This window comes from Schistocerca nitens, chromosome 7 (genome assembly GCF_023898315.1).
Source record: "Schistocerca nitens isolate TAMUIC-IGC-003100 chromosome 7, iqSchNite1.1, whole genome shotgun sequence".
NCBI lineage: Eukaryota > Metazoa > Arthropoda > Insecta > Orthoptera > Acrididae > Schistocerca > Schistocerca nitens.
Window position 1 is genome coordinate 263,071,612 of NC_064620.1, and position 17,796 is coordinate 263,089,407.

Sequence of the window (17,796 nt, forward strand, 5' to 3'; positions counted from 1 at the left end):
ACTCAGGGATCGAGACGTGGCTGCACGATCCGTTAGAGCCGTGCGGATAAGATGCCTGTCACCTCGACTGCTAGTGATACGAAGCCGTTGGGATCCAGCACGGTGTTCCGTATTACCCTCCTAAACCCACCGGTTCCATATTCTGCTAAGAGTCATTGGATCTTGACCAACACGAGCAGCAATGTCACGATACGATAAACCGCAATCGCGATAGGCTACAATCCAACCTTCATCAAAGTCGGAATCATGATGGTACGCATTTCTCCTCCTGACACGAGGCATCACAACAAAGTTTCACCAGGCAACGCCGGTCAACTGCTGTTTGTGTATGAGAAATCGTTGGAAACTTCCCTCACGTCAGCATGTTGTAGGTGTCGCCACCGGCACCAACCTTGTGTGAATGCTCTGAAAAGCTAATCATTTGCATATCACAGCATCTTCTTCCTGTTGGTTAAATTTCGCGTCTGTAGCACGTCATCTTCATGATTTAGCAGTTTTAATGGCCAGTAGTGTACTAACATTACAAATGTCTTTATCTTCACGCTGCCACTTTATGTATTGTACACGTATCGTCAGTTCAGTCACTAATTGAGAAAGGGATATAATTTTTGTTTTGTATTTTTTAGTATCGGTGTGATGCTCACGATTCCTCACATACTAGGACAAAGTTTAAGTCACGTATATATATGAAGTAATTTGTTGAAACAAATTACGCAAATTTCTCAATGGGTAGTAGCGTACAGTAGTATGAGAGTGGTGTGTATGAAATGATGTAATTAATGATTATTTTTAATATACCAGAAAAGAATAATAATGATCAGAATTGTGTCTTTTGAGTTTTACGGCGGCATAGTTAAATAAAATTAAACAGCGTCTATTCAGATAAAGTTCTAAGGCTTTTGGCAAGTGTCTTCACCATGCTTCTCAGAGGTTAAAACTTCTCACGGCCTGGGTGGGGTAGGCAAGGTGATAGCAGTCAGTATTCTGCGTTACTGAGGTCGATGATGGTGACAGCTGCCGAAGGCTTGAGGATTTTATTCCAGGTGAGACGACTTGAAAACCAATAACATTTTATCCAATATTGATAAATGTTTTCAGTATACCATACATTATGATTATAAGAAACTTGATTGCTTTAAGGAAATACGGAAGGCAATTTTTGACCCTGTTCTGCCAATGCTATTTCACCCATTGTAGGTACACTTTTCAGAATACCGTGAATTTTTTACGTAATGTATGTACCATATATTCCTGCATTTACAAGTAAAATGAACAAAATACCTATTACAGATTTAGGGAATTTTCTGTAATCTTTCACTAGTAAAATTTCACTTTTTTAGATACATTAATTATTATAAAACAGTTTCTGTTCTGCTTGTGTTTCTCAATTTCCATGTAATAACTTACTACCATCCTGAGTATAAATTGACCAAATTCCATATTTCTAATTCAATTAATTTGGAAAATATTGGTACTTGAACATAATGAATGTAGTATTGAGAAAATGAATTTAAAATTTAGCAATGCAATTTTAGTATACTTCTTGATGAGAATTACTTTGCACAAATATTTTCCTGCACTATACTGAGCATCACATGAATCATAATGATATTCCTTTCTTCTCTTGATCCCTCTTCTTTCTGTCTAGCTTCTTTTGTGCATTTTAAATTAGCAATTTCTGATTTACAAATTTTCTCATTACCTATTTGAACCAAGGATTTTCAAATATTCCACTAGATTTTCTGCCCAATACTTCCTAAACATCTAATTTTCTTGTTATACAATCTTTGAAGCATAAAATAGCGTCATAGACATCTAATTTGAGAGTTGTAATCTGAACAAGTACAGTTTTCGGTAACCGGGACCTAATGACAAAATTCACTCATTCATTTAATTTTTGCGTTTCCCGATGAAGACGTTTCTTGAACATTCAGGAAGATCTCCAACTATAGGTATAATTTCGTTCATCACTGCTGCAGGTAAGGAATGTTCGTTGTCATTTACTGCACTTCTCCTGTACTTGCACCAAATGAAAGGATCATAGAGGCAAAAACAGTGCTGAGGATTTGCATTTGTGGACATCTTATGGAAAAAGATAGACCATACGGTTTTTTCATGTTTTCTAAATTAACAACGTTTCTTTTTATGGTCAGGTCGTAATAATTCTGTAATCTATTTCAACATTTTTCATTCGACCTTCACCACACGCGAAAACAATAACAAGCACGATCGGAACAATGAATAACGGTAATAGATGCAGGGTAGGAAACCTTGACAATAGGACAGTAAAAGCTGGAAATAACGTGCAAGGAATAAATGAGACCTGTGCATTATCCCTGCATAGTGGAAAAATAAGCCGTGGAACTTAAATGACAGAAAGCACAAAGCGTCAGGAAAACTATCATAACTCACGAAAAGTTTATCGTATTTTTATGAAACAAAAACTGTTTTACCCAGGAAATAGCGGGCATTTGAAATACGCAAAAATCTAGAAATCGATTACTGTAGCCGATTTGCTCTTCCGTCTCTCCTTAAAAAATTCAAACATATATCTGAATGTATGTATGAACTTCCTACCGTATTTCTGCATACGACAGGTTTCGGAGGATGCGCTGCTACCGGTCATGGTGTGGATCTTCGGCGGTCACTTCACCCTCGGCAGCAACTCCAAGGAACAGTGGGGGCCTGACTTCCTGCTCGATGAGGGCGTCGTTGTCGTTCTGCTCAACTACCGAGTAGGGGTTATGGGTAAGTCTCACTGTGGAAAAGCAGCTGCGCTGTCAAGTGAATACTGTAGAGGGTGGTGGAAAGGGTTGACACGATACGGTGGACACGCACCTGATAATGTCAGTGTAATGGTAATGCTTCAGCGACTTACGTTCACTGGTAATCAGTATTACACATAACTAACTGATCTGTTAACAAGGAAACGAGACGTGTACGTAAACTTGTATTTTCTCAATTAACATACAACTATAACGTTTGAAGTGCCTCTGGAATGTGCGAGTAGACGTTAGTGGGGGATTAGCTTATCCTTTGTAGGATATTACTCTTCGCTCAAAACCAAGCAGGATACTGAAAATATATCTTTCGCGATTCTGAGTGTGGCGATTTTGACTACGAGTAGGGTATACGCGCTACTGGTGGTAAGAGATGAGATTGATATCTGCATCTATTAGATTCGGCAACTATTGTAATCGTTATTAAAAGATAGGACAGCGTGGGGTAACATATCACATCGCACTTCACGACAGATTAACTCTTTCTGTTTAACTTTGGGGCGTTAGATATTCTTTTCGCCTGTATATTTTTTTATTCTTTAAGTATTCCTTTATCAATGAGTGGCACTCATCTGAGAAATATCCATCTCTGCAGCTTGCTGATTTTCATTTCTTGCAAAATTAATGAGGATATGAAAAGGCACCTATATCCCCTCTTCTTCTGGTAGCTGGAAGATAGTTGGACACAAAGAGGGGAGTGTTCGCGGCCTTGTACCTTATATAATAACAAAGCTGATGAGCCTTTGATATAAATGATGTGTACTACATTCTCACTTTAATATTGTTAACCATTTCACATTTTGGTAAGGAGGAAAAATAATATTTTGCAGCCAAAAGATTTCTTCCGCCGGTCTCATCAGAAATAACAGAAAAAGTTATACGAGTATGGGAGAATAAGCCCGCCCGGCTAGCCGCGTTCCGCGTTGCTTCCCGAGCGGGGAGGCTTGCCGGTCCCCGACACGGCTTCGGCCGGCGGAGTAGTGTCGAGGTTCGGAGTGCCGTGCCGGTCAGTCTGTGGGTGGTTTTCAAGGCGGTTTTCCATCTGCCTCGGCGAATGCGGGCTGGTTCCCCTTATTCCGCCTAAGTTACACTATGTTGACTATGTACTATCACTACTCTACCACGTAAACATTTGGGATACACTGGTCTGGTGTGAGACTTTCCGGGAGGGGGGGAGGGGGTGGTTGCAGGAGAGGGGGGTGGGGAGAGAGGAGGGTTCCACTGGGGGTCGAACCAACCACACAGTAACCCTGGGTTCGGTGTGGGGCGGCGGTGGGATGGGTGGACTGCTGTGGCTTGTCGTGGGGTTGTGAACCACTGAGGGTTACTGCGGGGTGAAGTCTCTCCTTCGTTTCCAGGTCCCCAGTTAAATACACAGTATTCACACACACAATGGGGAAATATTAGTGGAGCTTCTGGCAGATCTAAAATTGCTACTGGAAATTCTATTGCTCATCAAAATTCGAACCCAGGCCATTCCGGATTGCATGCTACCCAAGCAGATTACAACATGGAATTGAGAGCCGCCTGATGTCTGAGTTTCAACTTCAGAACGAACTCTACTCACAAAAGGATCCTGTTCTTTGGCGTATGGATTACAATGTAGTGCATAGGTAAGTTCTACAACTAGTTTAATTACGTAGCATTTCCGTGCAGTAATTCTTTAAACAGTCCACTGCACAGAATATGTTATTACAGTTGTACTTGCTTTGTGATTCAAATACAGCGATTCCACGGTTACAGAGACCAAAGCACGCGCAAATTTGAACACCTATCGAAGACCATAGGCTTGTTGATGTGAAAACTCTGTGAAAATCCCTCTCTGAACGTATGGAAACGACACTGCACGACCTCATGTCAGTGTGTGACGCAAAAGAATATGTATCTTATTTCTTACACAGACCGTGTGAGGATTTGTCATCCTCCACCTCTTTAAAGTAAGTGTTCTTGATAGCCCAGTTTCAGTACTTTAATCTCCATTGCTCATTTTTGATCTACGATAACTATTGTTGGGTGCCGCATTATTTCACTCCAGCACAATGCTGAATACACTCTAATCATCTTCTACCGTAAATTTGCTTATCATTAAGAGCGGTTTAAGAGAATAATGACTGAATAAAAAAAGTTATTGTTAGTAAATGCACATACCCATTATGAGACTTTTTTTCAACATACATCTACCCTAGTTTGATTATTGGCGCTTGTTCATCAGGTAGACCGAACTACTCGTATTTACCACTGGTACCTCTTCTATTCCCAAGTCTTCTCATTCCTCCATTTAGTGTTTAATCTTTCTAGGAAAAGTTGCCGTCTTTGCAACAGTCGATATATTTCTTATGTAGATTCAATACCGCAACATTGGCGTTGCTAGCTACGGCGATTTGAGTTTCGTTTGTTTATTGATCTACCTCCTTATGAAGTCAACTAGACACTAGCTTTATTTCTGGCAGCATTCATTTCGTCGATTTTCACTTTCACCTAGTGATATTTATTTCCAACATATGCTTCGATATGTCCAATGACAAGTTTAACTCGCTACGGTCGCAGGTTCGAATCCTGCCTCGGGCATGGATGTTTGTGATGTCCTTAGGTTAGTTAGGTTTAACTAGTTCTAAGTTCTAGGGGACTAATAACCTCGGCAGTTGAGTCCCATAGTGCTCAGAGCCATTTGAACCATTTGAAACAAGTTTAACTTTCAAGTGTTTCACATTTACATCTTTGTATTTTCATGTTTGCTTAATTTTCTTCGTAGGAAACAGCCGTTTAAGGAACTGTCTCCAAATGACTCAAATTTATCTACAATAAATACGTCTCCTCGGCAAATCGTGGTACTGTATAACATAGAGCTGCTGTATATCTGTATACCTACTGTTGATGAACCCATTCTTTATCTGCGTCCCTGTACTTGTGTAACGTTCTTGCTACGACCGTATTACGTAATGTAACCGAGTTACGCATCGATAAGACACTGGACTCCCGCTGGAGTGGATAACGATTGAAATCTGTGTCCAGCTACCCACGTTTTCCTAATTCGCTAAAGTGGATGGCTTCCTTGAAAAGACTTTAGACAATTTTCTTCTACATTCTTTCCCAGCTCAGTCGCAACTCATTTCGACTTCGACAGGTCGTTAAACATTAATATTTCTTCCTTCCTATGTAATCTTGTTTGAAACTTCTGTGTCTTACTCAGTTTGAAAGCTAAGCCGTTGTCTCTTTTTCCGTTTACTACTCCTCGTAAGTTTTTTGTTAGCTACGTTCAGCTTAGCCCAAGCTCCGTGATAGGTCGCCCATTCCATATAACATTTTTCGTAAGAGCTCACATGCAATCTGTGAACTTTCATGTTGGTATAATTCCTTATACGTTTATCTGTCTTATTCTTGTTTCACTGTTTAAATTTTCATTTATACCTTTAAACAAGTTGTGAAATTGAGACTTGACCTTATATGAGATGTTTCGTGTGCTGTGCAGGGCTGCTGAGCCTGAGTGACCCGATCGCCATGGGCAACAACGTTTTCAAGGACCAAGCAGCTGGTTTGCAGTGGGTGCAGGACAACATTCGTGCATTTGGTGGCGACCCCGATAAGGTGACGCTCTTTGGACAAAGTTCCGGAGGCATCAGCGTCGAGATGCACATGTACTCCCCGCTCTCCAGAGGTATGCATCTGTCATCATTTCAGAAGCAGCGCGAATTTTGTATTGGTGCATCTAGCGGACAGTCAACGTGGACTAGGCGTTTAGAGATTCGACTCACGTTATTTGCTTCACAAGTGTTCCAAGGAGAGTGTCGGCCGTATATCATGATCTATTAGACACCTGTTGAATACCAGAGAAAATCACTTTAAACCTCACGCTTAACTTGTTTGTACTTAAGAGGAACTGCGAAATTACGCTTTCCAATGTAAGTATACTGCCGTGAATATTTACAATAATATATGGTAACAAATCATTGAAGTTTTATTAGTGTATTATGTAACGTCATTTGCTTTTACTGTAGTCGGAATGACGAACATCTGTCGGTGGAAGGTATGGCGGAAAAAATGTTTTTAATTTCCCTGTCATAACGCGTTTCACTAAATATCTTTTCTAACTGTGTATCCTATTCTTTTACTGCTGGAGCAAAACTTGCAATACGCTGAGCTGCCTATAGCCATTTCATTTAATACTGGTATTTCCACCAGAGATTTTGCGACAGATCCATGAAACGACGGTCAGCAACATTATCGTGTCTCAGCTAGGTTGCCGGAAAATGTTCACACTTGGGAAAGGTTTGCCAGAAACGAACAAACGTTGGGAAGGGTACATTGTGCCCTTCTTCGAGGCATCATTTTCGTACGCTTGTACAGATAAATGGTGTTTTGATTATCAGTTTATCACAGTAGTGAGCACGGCAAAATATATTGCTGACTGGAAAACGCAACTGAAATGCAACCCAACTCATTCTGCAACAAAAGGGAACCGTAAGAGTAATCGCATAAGGCGTTTCTTGCAGTCGAGACAGCAGAGTCCATCCTTTCCCCACTGTGACATAGTGGCCAATAGAAACAGTTACCCAGGAAAACGAAAAACCAGTCCAAATTTAAATTTTTTGCTTTTTATTCATTCTATGACTAGTTTCGGGCCGAGACCCAGTTTCAAATCATCGGAACGTAGTCGAAAATAGCATTCCCGAAGATGTCAAAAATGTGCAATGAACATTTACAGTGCCTATAGATATTTGTATGCACTGTAAAAGTCCATTGCACATTTTTGACATCTTGGGGAAGTGCCATTTTCGACTTTGTTATGATGATTAGAAAATGGGTCTCTCCCCGAAACTAGTCATCGAATGAATAAAAAGTGAAAATTTGAAACTTGGACTGATTTTTCTTTCTACTGATCAACAGGAAATGCTGACCCAAGCTACTCCAGCGTGCTGGAAGTTAGTAATTATCCAGAAATCTTTGATGTTCCTCTTCACTCCGCCGATCGCTGATGAACTGTTTCATCATTAGTGTTATTTGGTGATCGGTTGGATGAAGTTCACTAAGCACAATGGATTGAGATGCCACTATTAGTTTATTGTATTCCCTACATAAAGATATTACTGGATTATAGTAACAAAATTGTGCCAGGAATTTCGAGTACATGTCCTACGTTCATAAGTTCTTCAAATGCGGCCGACATTATCTAAATGGGAATTTCTGTTCCATATTCCTCCGAGACGTGACCATACAATTCAGTATCGACGAAGTGGTCGCGCTCGGCCACCTTCACGACAGCAGCGCTGAAGCACACTGAAGAACAAACAACCGAAAACTTATTGTTGAGTCCATGGATTTTTTTTTCTTTTTAAGTCAGTCTTCTGACTGGTTTGATGCGGTCCGCCACGAATTCCTCTCTTGTGCCATCCTCCTCATTTCAGAGTAGCAGTTGCAACCTACGTCCTTAATTATTTGTTGTATGTATTACAGTCTCTGTCTTTCTCTACAGTATCTGCCCTCTACAGTTCCCTCCTGTACCACGGAGGTACTGACGTCTTAACAGATGTCATATCATCCTGTCCCTTCTCCTTGTCAGTGTTTTCCACATAATCCTATCCTCTCTGATTGTGCACAGAACATCCTCATTCCTTATAATTTTCAACATTCGTCTGTGGCAACACACCTCAAAGGCTTGATGCTTAACGAAGCGTTGACGCGCCTGACAAAGGGTGAAATTTGATCTAGTATCGATTGCGATTCAGCAACGGTGATACACAAAGTGTGGGATTCGTTTCTTTTATTCCAGTCTGCGATCACAAAGCATGTTTTTCAGACTGTCGATTTTATTTCCTAAACTCTGGTTTTACTACATTAGAATACAATTTAAACAGGTAGAAGATGGCCACCACTGACCGAAATCGAAAGCCTGAGGACAGCTTTTGTGATGACAGACTGTAATAAAGGAAACAAATTCTCAACTACAAAATAATAAATTTATTCTGTTGTTTCGAGTCGTCTTGCATAGTTTGTAATGGATAAAGAACACACGAGCAGTTGCTCTCCATTGATTGCCTTAAGTTTCTTACAGTTCAACCTGAATTTGTTTTGCTTTTGTACTCTTGGCTGTTCCTAAATTCAGTACTGCAAGTTTTTGTTAATACTAGAAAACTTTATCAACTGATTTTTTACTGCGCTTAACGTCTAAACTTTCTTGAAAGACATCATGTTTACGCCAGTGAATGCTAAACTTTTCATTTAAACTGTTGCAATTTCGTCCTTAGGCCATTATCAAGTGCAGATGTTTTGGCTTTAAGCCATGTCAACTTTATACAAGCAGATACATTTATATGTCGTTGTCATTTGCTGTTATACACATTAGTAACGCTGCTATATATATATATATATATATATATATATATATATATATATATATATATATATATATATCAACGTCATATAAATGTGTCAGCTTGTATAAAGTAGACGTGGCTTAAAACCAACCGTCTGTACTTGATAATGACCTAAGGTCGAAACTGCAACAGTGGAAATTAAAAGTTTAACAGTCACTGGCGTAAACACGATATCTTTCAAGAAATTTCACATGAAAGTGAATCCCAGTTATGAAAAGTTAATTAATGTCTTAACGTTTGTCAGTGTAATGAACAGCTGCTGCTTGCTGCTTCCACTTCTCAAAATACCAGAAAATGGTCAAAGACCGAAACTGTAGAATAGTACACAAATAAATTTAAAAAACTATTGCTACATGTAGTAACAATTCATTCAAACAGTTTGTCATAGCTGCAGACCCAAGCTGAATGAAGATCGTTGAGCATTATTGTATCATTAATTAAATTCATTGTGAGAGGTTCTGAAACAGTAATACATTCATTTACATCTGATTCGGGACAGCATCTAGCAAGGCTCTGGTAACAGATTTACTTTTCAGTCTGCATTGTCGCAACTTGGCACCTGCCTTTAGCAAAGACCGACCTTCTGCTGTGTATGCTTCAGGGCTGTTCCGGGCCGGTATATCGATGAGTGGTTCGGCCCTCGGTGGAGACCACATCGCGGACACGAACCGCGAGATCGCCTTCTGCATCGGCGCAGAGCTGGGCCTGCAGACAGAGGATCCTCAGGAGCTGCTCACCTTCCTGCAGTCGGTGGAGGCTAACTCGCTCTACAACACGGTGCGCCTCTGACAGCTATTCCCGCCGCTATGTGTAGCTCAGCCAAATGAAACTAACCGCACAACACGCAGAGTGTTGCATTAGACACCACTTATTTTTAATTTACAGTAACAATACGAATATGCTTCCTTTCATATTAATCCGCAAAGGAGCAAACTGCCATTGAGCCATGAATTTAACAGACCGTTATTCTCAGTCTTAAGATTGTACATACGTTACATGCGGTAATGATAGTGCTGAAAAAACAGGATGTTGGTTGGGGCTTTAAGCTCTCTGCAATCAGCAAAATGGATAACCATTTGCTCTCCTTATCTCTTCTGAAAAGACAAAATAGGAAGAAAAAAATTTAAAAAAATAAAAATACATCCAGAAATATTCTGTTGCCTAACATATAGTCCTCGTCAGATGGTCTTTAGTGCGCTGGCTGTGTGGTCTCGTCCAAACAATTGGTTGCTTTAACAGGAGCATCGCCGCATCTACACAGAAGTTTTAACTAAAAATCTGGCAGTTACTTCAAAATGTCGATAAATTATCAAAAAATATTTTGTAGCTGGAACACTGGGTAGACCACTAGATTATAAGGTGTTCCCTCTGGCGAGCCATTTTATGTTTATGTATTTTTGTGTGTTTCAGAGCTGTGGGGTGGGCTTCATGATCGCCATAGAGCCTGAAGCAGAGGGGGCATTCATGACGGCGGACCACAGCAGGCTCGGAGCGTGGGCTACCGCAGGCAACTACACCCACATGCCGCTCCTTACTGAAGTTACCACCGGCGAGTACAATTTACAGATGCAGGGCGGTAAGTGGCATCAACCATTCCCTCGAGTGACTCACTGTTGTGTACTTAGAAACGAACGCTTGATAACGGCGATGAACCGATATTCTGTGTTACCGACAGTAGTAGATTAAGAAAGTCCTGTACTGTCACTCGTTTAAACAATGGCTCTCACTCAACTTTCTGTTTTGGACACACGTCTGATATTCGAGAGCAGAGAGATTCAAAATACAGATGAGAAGACATTCAGAATGCTACCGCTCGTCACCAGTCAGAGACAGTGTTCATACCGTTTGACGCCGGCCGCGGTGGCCGAGCGGCTCTAGTCGCTTCAGTCCGGAACCGTGTGACTGCTACGGTCGCAGGTTCGAATCCTGCCTCGGGCATGGATGTGTGTGATGTCCTTAGGTTAGTTAGGTTTAAGTAGATCTAAGTTCTAGGGGACTGATGACCTCAGATCTTAAGTCCCATAGTGCTCAGAGCCATTTGAACAATTTGAATACCGTTCGACGCTATTCGTTGATACGTTAGCTGCTCCGTGATACACGTCACTTCGGCTGCAGATTTTGATACACGGGAGAAGACCGTCCGTTCTTAGCACATTGTTTTGTGAAAGCCTGCTGGACTGTTTCTTTAACATATACGTAAGAGACAGTTTACCCCTGTTCGAATTTTGCATTCGTCAAAAACCACAAGCTAAAGCGTTTTGACATGACTCCATTTAGTACTTTTAACCACACTAACAATACGTGAAAATGAAGTCCTGGAAGGAGGAAACCTTATTTGTTGTAATATTCGCGTAGTTACTACAAGGGTATCTAAAAATGAAGAACCTTCCATATGTGAACCAAATAGGGACTGTCCATTTTTGCAACATCGCTTAATTTCAGTATGAAGTTATACGTACTTTGAATGAACAATTGCACTTTCGTAACCAGTCTACTTATATAAGTAAGTCTTGATCGACCAGAAATATGTTATTTAAATTTGTTCTGGTCAGTTTCTTCTGGGTGGACACCACAGCCTTGACAAAGCTGAAGAAAGGCACCGTCCCACCATCTTGTATTAAAAATTGTATTTTACTAATCACTACTTGAAAATGAGGTGAGCTCGGAAATAGTAGTGCTTAATGTACAGTTTTAAATACAACCTGGTGGTGCGAGGTGAATCGTTTGCCCCTCAGAGCCTTTTTAAGGGGACCAAAAATGGCGTAATCGCAGGCAGAGAGGTTCAGGCTGTATGGAGAGTGGTCGAGAACCTCCCATTTTAATTTCTGCAGGAGTGCCGCCACTGTGTTGGCCCTATGAGGCTTTGCATTTTCGTGGAGCAGAATGACCCCAAGGGTGAGATTGCCTGGTCGTTTTGATTTGATCGCTTGGTGAAGGGTGGTCAAGGTTGCAAATAATGCTGGGCATTCACTGTTGTCCCGTGCTGCAGGAAGTTAATCAGAAGGGGGCCATCTTGGGCAAAGAAGAACGTCAGCATAACGATTCACTTCTGACGACGACGACGTCTAGCTGTACGTACGGAACTGGTTAACATCGCAGCTCCGGGACATTTTTGAGACAGCCATTCACCGCCTTGTGTCACAGTGGCGTGGCACAGGTGTCTCAAGGGGTCAATACTTCTATCATACAGGTACTAGTTTCTGTAATCGTGCCTTCGGCTCGTTTCTTTTTGAACGCCCCTTGTACATGATGAATCACCTAAAATTTGCACAGCTAATGTTGCGGAAATGGAAAGTGCTAGTGATGTGCGATTTTCACAGAATGGATTTGTAGTCAGGGGCTCGTACTGTTAGCCAATAAACAGATTATAATAGTATTTAGTAAGTGTATTTTTGTGCGAAATTCACTTTCTTAAATGGAACAATGCCTACTAACATTAACAAATTACTAGTAGGGTACATTAAAATGTCAGTGGCGTTTGTCACAGTATTCTAGTGAGTCTTTTACGATGTATCGCATTCTAAAAAGTTCCCACATTCAATAAGTGCTCAATACCTGTGGTAACACACACTAAAGATCAACATAGGTATATACAATAGTTATGTGGATTCTAACAAGTAACGAAACAACTGAGTATCAGAGGTTGTGTTCAAAATGACAAACCGACGGCGACAACAGACGTTTCCAGTCTCGTAAGGAACGACTGCTGATATTTCAGCGGAGATGTCCTAACAGACTACAATAATACATCGTTGCATCTCATCGAATGTAGTTGGTATGTCCTTGTATGCGTCTTTCACATTTTCCGACAGAAAATATCCCACAGGCGTCATATCAGGGGAAAGGGCCGGCCAAAATTACATGTACTCTCATCCAATCCAACAATTTGTTGTAGCACTTGGTGTACCATGAGCTGTACAGTCATAATATCGGTACCATAGTTTCCTCCTTGTCTGCAGAGGAATGTCAGATAGCATCCGTGGGAGATGTTCTGTTACGAGGCTGTGATACCTATGCGCATTCAGTTTTCTGTCTATGAAAAACGCTCCTATGAGCCGATGATTCACTTTGCCATACCAACGTTTACACTCCATGGACGCTGGCGTCCCACCTCATGAAACAAACGGGGATTGTTAACATACCTATAGCGCATGTTTCAGCGGTTTACCCGGCCGTGACTGGTAAATGTGGCTTCATCTCTAAACAAGATACATGATACGTATGGAGTATCCTGTCTTAATGACCATTTACAGAAGTTAATATGAATCTCTTAATCGGTCCCAGGCAGCTCTTGACGGAGACAGATGTGGTAGGGATGGACTATGTCGATGGAGAATGCATAGGACAGTGGCTTGACTCATGCCACTTCCTCGAGCGGTTGCGCTATAGGTACCGTGGAGATCAATAGCAACAGCATCAAGAACATTAATTTTCCCCTCTTCTGTCGTCACCAGTTTCCTTCTGTTACGTTGTCTAGGTGTTACGCTATCACTTTCATGTAACTAGTTGAAGAGGTTGATAAATAATTGTCGAAATGGTTGACGCCTATGGGGATATCTAACTACTTACACCGTTCAAGAATGAAATTCATTTTTCTACATTCGCTGTACAGGAGGAGCATGTCCGCTTTTTCTGCATTAGTAAATCCCATCGTCCACTCACGACCTATTGCTTGGACTGTCACACACTAACTGATTAGCAAGTCAATGCACTCAAATGACACACAAGCACACCGTAACCAAACATAACAACATTGTACCTAACATCTAACAGTTTGAATGACACAAACAAGTTCTAGAATCCTGCAACATATTTACCCTAATTTTAGCTTTTTAATGTCGATGGGCGCTGTTCCATTTAAAAAAGTATATGTCTGTACGAAAAATACACTGTGTAAGTTTTATTACAGTCTATTTATTGGCTAACAATACGAGCGCTTGACCGACATTCCACTCTAGAAACTGCACATCAGTACAGCTTTCCGTTGCCGCAATATTTGCGGTACAAGCTCTAGGTGATTCACCGTGTACACCTATAACGATAATTGTGCATTACGACATGTTTACGTTCAGCAATCAACGTGAAACGCAACACTACTGTTGCCTCTTGATACTCTCAGTGCAATGGATAGAGGTAATTGGGCTTGCCAGGCGGGGTAGACTGCACGGTCTAGGGGGCCTTGCACGGTTCGCGAAGCTCCCTCCGTTGGAGGTTTGAGTCCTCCCTCGGGCATGTGTGTGTGTGTGTGTGTGTGTGTGTGTGTGTGTGTGTGTGTGTGTGTTGTCCTTGGGGTAAGTTAGTTTATCTTGGATTATGTAGTGTCTAAGTTCTGGGACCGATGACCTCAGCAGTTTGGTCCGATAGGAAATTACCACAAATTTCCAAATTTTAATTGGTCTTCTAGACATTCGAAAAGTATTTCATTCAATGACACATTATGATCTCTACTACACATACCTTTTCTAATAAATACCTAATCAGGCTGAATATCAGCTAGTGCCACTCTTACTACACAAATATTTCCAACTAACTACTTAGTGATATGTAGTTGAATCGTCTCATACGCCCAGTTATAGGTAAAGAAAATTACAGGCTTCGATTGACTTTTAGGATGTTGACAGACTGAAGTTTGTGTACAAAAGACATTTTCAACAAAATACATCTACGACATACTCTGATGAGCCAAAAAAGTATGACCACCTGGTTAATAGCTTGTTTGTCCGCTCTTGGAACGAAATACATCACTAATTCTGAGTATCAGTGACCCGACAGTATGGTGGTAGATTTGTGAATTACGTACTATTAGATGTCTATGCACTGATCATGTAATTCGCATAAATAAGAGGACGCTGATTTGCGTACACTCTGATGGCACTCGACAGCGATCCAGATGGGTTCCATAGGCGAATTTTTTCGTTCAGACATCAGTATGAATTCGCTATAATGCTCGTCAAACCACTGTAGCATGTTTCTGGTTCCGAGACAGGGATAAATTATACTGCTGAAAGATGACATCGCCGTGGGGGAAGACATCAATCATGAATGGATGCAGGTAGTTGGCAGCTATCAGCGTGTCTTCGATTAGTACCACTGGCCCCTTCCGTGGGGCAGGAGGCTGTCTCCCACAGCACGACACTGCACCGACCAACCTGCGACCTTGACGGGCGGCACATTTCGAGTCGCCGTTCACCTCGATGACGGTGTTTGCGGAGACGACCACTGACTTATTGTAGCAGAAACGTGTTTCACCTAAAGAACAGATACGTTTCCATGAACCGACGGTCGAATCCTAATGGTCTCGTGCCACTGCAGTCGTAAATGACCATGCCGTTGTAATAATATGTGAACACGTGTGGTTGGTCTACTGCCCAACACTATACGATGAATGCTGTACTCCAAAACACTTGTCCGAGCGCCAGCATTGTGCTATTTCGGCAGAGATGCCCCAGATCACCATCTATCCAGCTTTACGGAGCAGGCAAGGCTCCAAACCCTACGTTCTATAAAGGGTCATGGGTGTCCAATCATTTGGCGCCTAGTGGTTGTTTCACTATCCCACCTCTTACCGTAGATGCTCGCGACAGTAGCGTGTGAACGTTAGACCAGCTTCGCCATTTTCGAGATGTTCAAAGGCTCTGCGTAATAACAATCTGCCCTTTGTCAGAGTCACTTGTCTCAATGGATTTCTCCATTTGCAGCCCATATCTTCGCTAAGGTGATTTCCCATCAGTGTCTGTCCCGTTTACATACTTCTGTTACCGCGTCACTTGCCCGCAACACCACCAGGTGGCATCCAAAGTCGCGGTGTGCAGTGGTCATAATGTTTTGGTTTGTCTGTGAATACACGAATGCTGCTCAAGTGTATGGGAACCCACACTAGGTCTAAGTGACACTGAGCACATACCGTGAATTGTTTGGATTGTTTGACTGGACGGGGGTATAACACATTAAATGCTGAAAAATCATAACTGTTAGACACGCAAGGACAGAAGGCGTACATCTAACAGAAATCAGCTGGGAAAACTCCAAGGAACGAGATTTAGAGGCTTTTGTCAGGAGAACTCATGGATATACGTAAACCAGTTACAAACTGATGCTGTAAAGTTCGTGTAGAGAAAAGTAGTATAATCGTAATTCGTAATAACTTCCACAGAGGCTTGCCACAGAAATTCCGTTCACTCTCCTCTCGTGGGTAGAACCTGAAGAACCAAGTGTGTTACAATGGAAAGTACCTTGTAGTGGACTGCTGAGTGTAGGTGTAGAAGTATATGGAGCACGAATGATGGATGTTAATACTACGATTCCCACAATTCGTCTCTTTTCCTTTCAGATGCTGGAGGCGAGGCCATCATCGCCGATTCTGTACTGGAGCAGCTCAACGCGGACTTTGAGGGGGCCATCGACTTCGTACTACGCCTCGGTGACATTGAGTCCAAGCGGCAGGCGGCGACCGCCCTCAGGCAGTACTACTTCGGCAACATCACCAACATCACGGCCGACGACGCCGTCCAGTACGCAGCTGTGAGTACATGCATAGCGCAGCCAACTCATCAACAATTTCGGACTTAAACTCGGTCGCATGATTAATGCTTTTGCTTCGATTTTTTCTCAGATGATGACGGACCTGAACAACGGAGAGCCGGCAGACACGACGGTGCGACTGCTGAGCACCACCATGACACAGCCCGTCTTCTACTACCAGTACGACTACACGGGAGCGAGTCCGGACATCGGCCTACCTGGTGAGTGTGGGGCAAGGCAGAAAGAAGCTGAGGGGGTCGTTTCTCACTTACATACGAGACAACACCAAAATCTAGCATCTGCAACAACTAAACTGCCCAAAAATGTTTGAAACTGATTTTATAGAAATGTTGCTTTCGGCTTTCGTCTTTCCTCGGAGCCACTGAACTCCTACGTGCGGTCCTCGCCGGATTCTGCTCACTCCCAACAATGCGCGGTAAAACGCATTCTAGCCCTAGATGAGCCAGTGGGGTCCGAAGACTGCAGTGTCATCCTCTGCCAAAGGTGTCACTGGATGCTGCATGGAGGTGCCTGTGGTTAGTTCACCGCTCTTTCGCTCGTTGTCATTCTTCTAAACCTTGGCACCGCTACTAATCAGTCTTCAGTTGGCATGACGAGGTTCACTGCATTCCGTACTACTCCTCCTACCAAGAATAAATGCCTTGCAGTGCCAGGAATCAAATCCGGAGCCTCCGCATGGCAATCAAACCGCGCTGACCGCTCGGTTAAGGAGGTACACAGCAATGCGCAATGTGCGAGAGAAATTACATGATTTGCTTTGAAACGTTTACTGGCCTACACTCGTTAATCTTCTGTGCTCTGAAACTACCAAGTCAGTCTAAATAGGAGTCTTCTGTATATAATCTAAAAAATAACGTTAAATTCTCACTACTCAACACGTAAAGCTCTGTGGCTCCCCAAGTACTTTGTCGTCCTCCCTATCTAACAAGAGAAGTACGTCACATCAAACACGAAAATTTTCGTAGAACATGAATTACTCGTCCCAGATACCGTAGGTGGAGCCAGTCGCATGCGGAACTTCACGTCGTACCACGGTGATCACCTACTCAAGGTGCAAGAGAGGAGTATTTGTAGCACACAAACAAAACATCGAAATAATAAGA

At 42.2% G+C, this 17,796-nt stretch overlaps 1 protein-coding gene across 1 annotated transcript in view; it reads left to right on the plus strand.

The window, feature by feature from the left end:
- Positions 1 to 17,796, plus strand: part of LOC126195021 (juvenile hormone esterase-like) — a 51,273-nt gene that overhangs the window by 21,948 nt on the left and 11,529 nt on the right. Inside the window, exons 4-9 of the mRNA XM_049933456.1 lie at positions 2,598 to 2,748; positions 6,250 to 6,435; positions 9,753 to 9,928; positions 10,562 to 10,727; positions 16,482 to 16,672; positions 16,764 to 16,893. Of these exons, the coding sequence (XP_049789413.1) occupies positions 2,598 to 2,748; positions 6,250 to 6,435; positions 9,753 to 9,928; positions 10,562 to 10,727; positions 16,482 to 16,672; positions 16,764 to 16,893 (1,000 nt within the window). The remainder of the gene's footprint in view (positions 1 to 2,597; positions 2,749 to 6,249; positions 6,436 to 9,752; positions 9,929 to 10,561; positions 10,728 to 16,481; positions 16,673 to 16,763; positions 16,894 to 17,796) is intronic.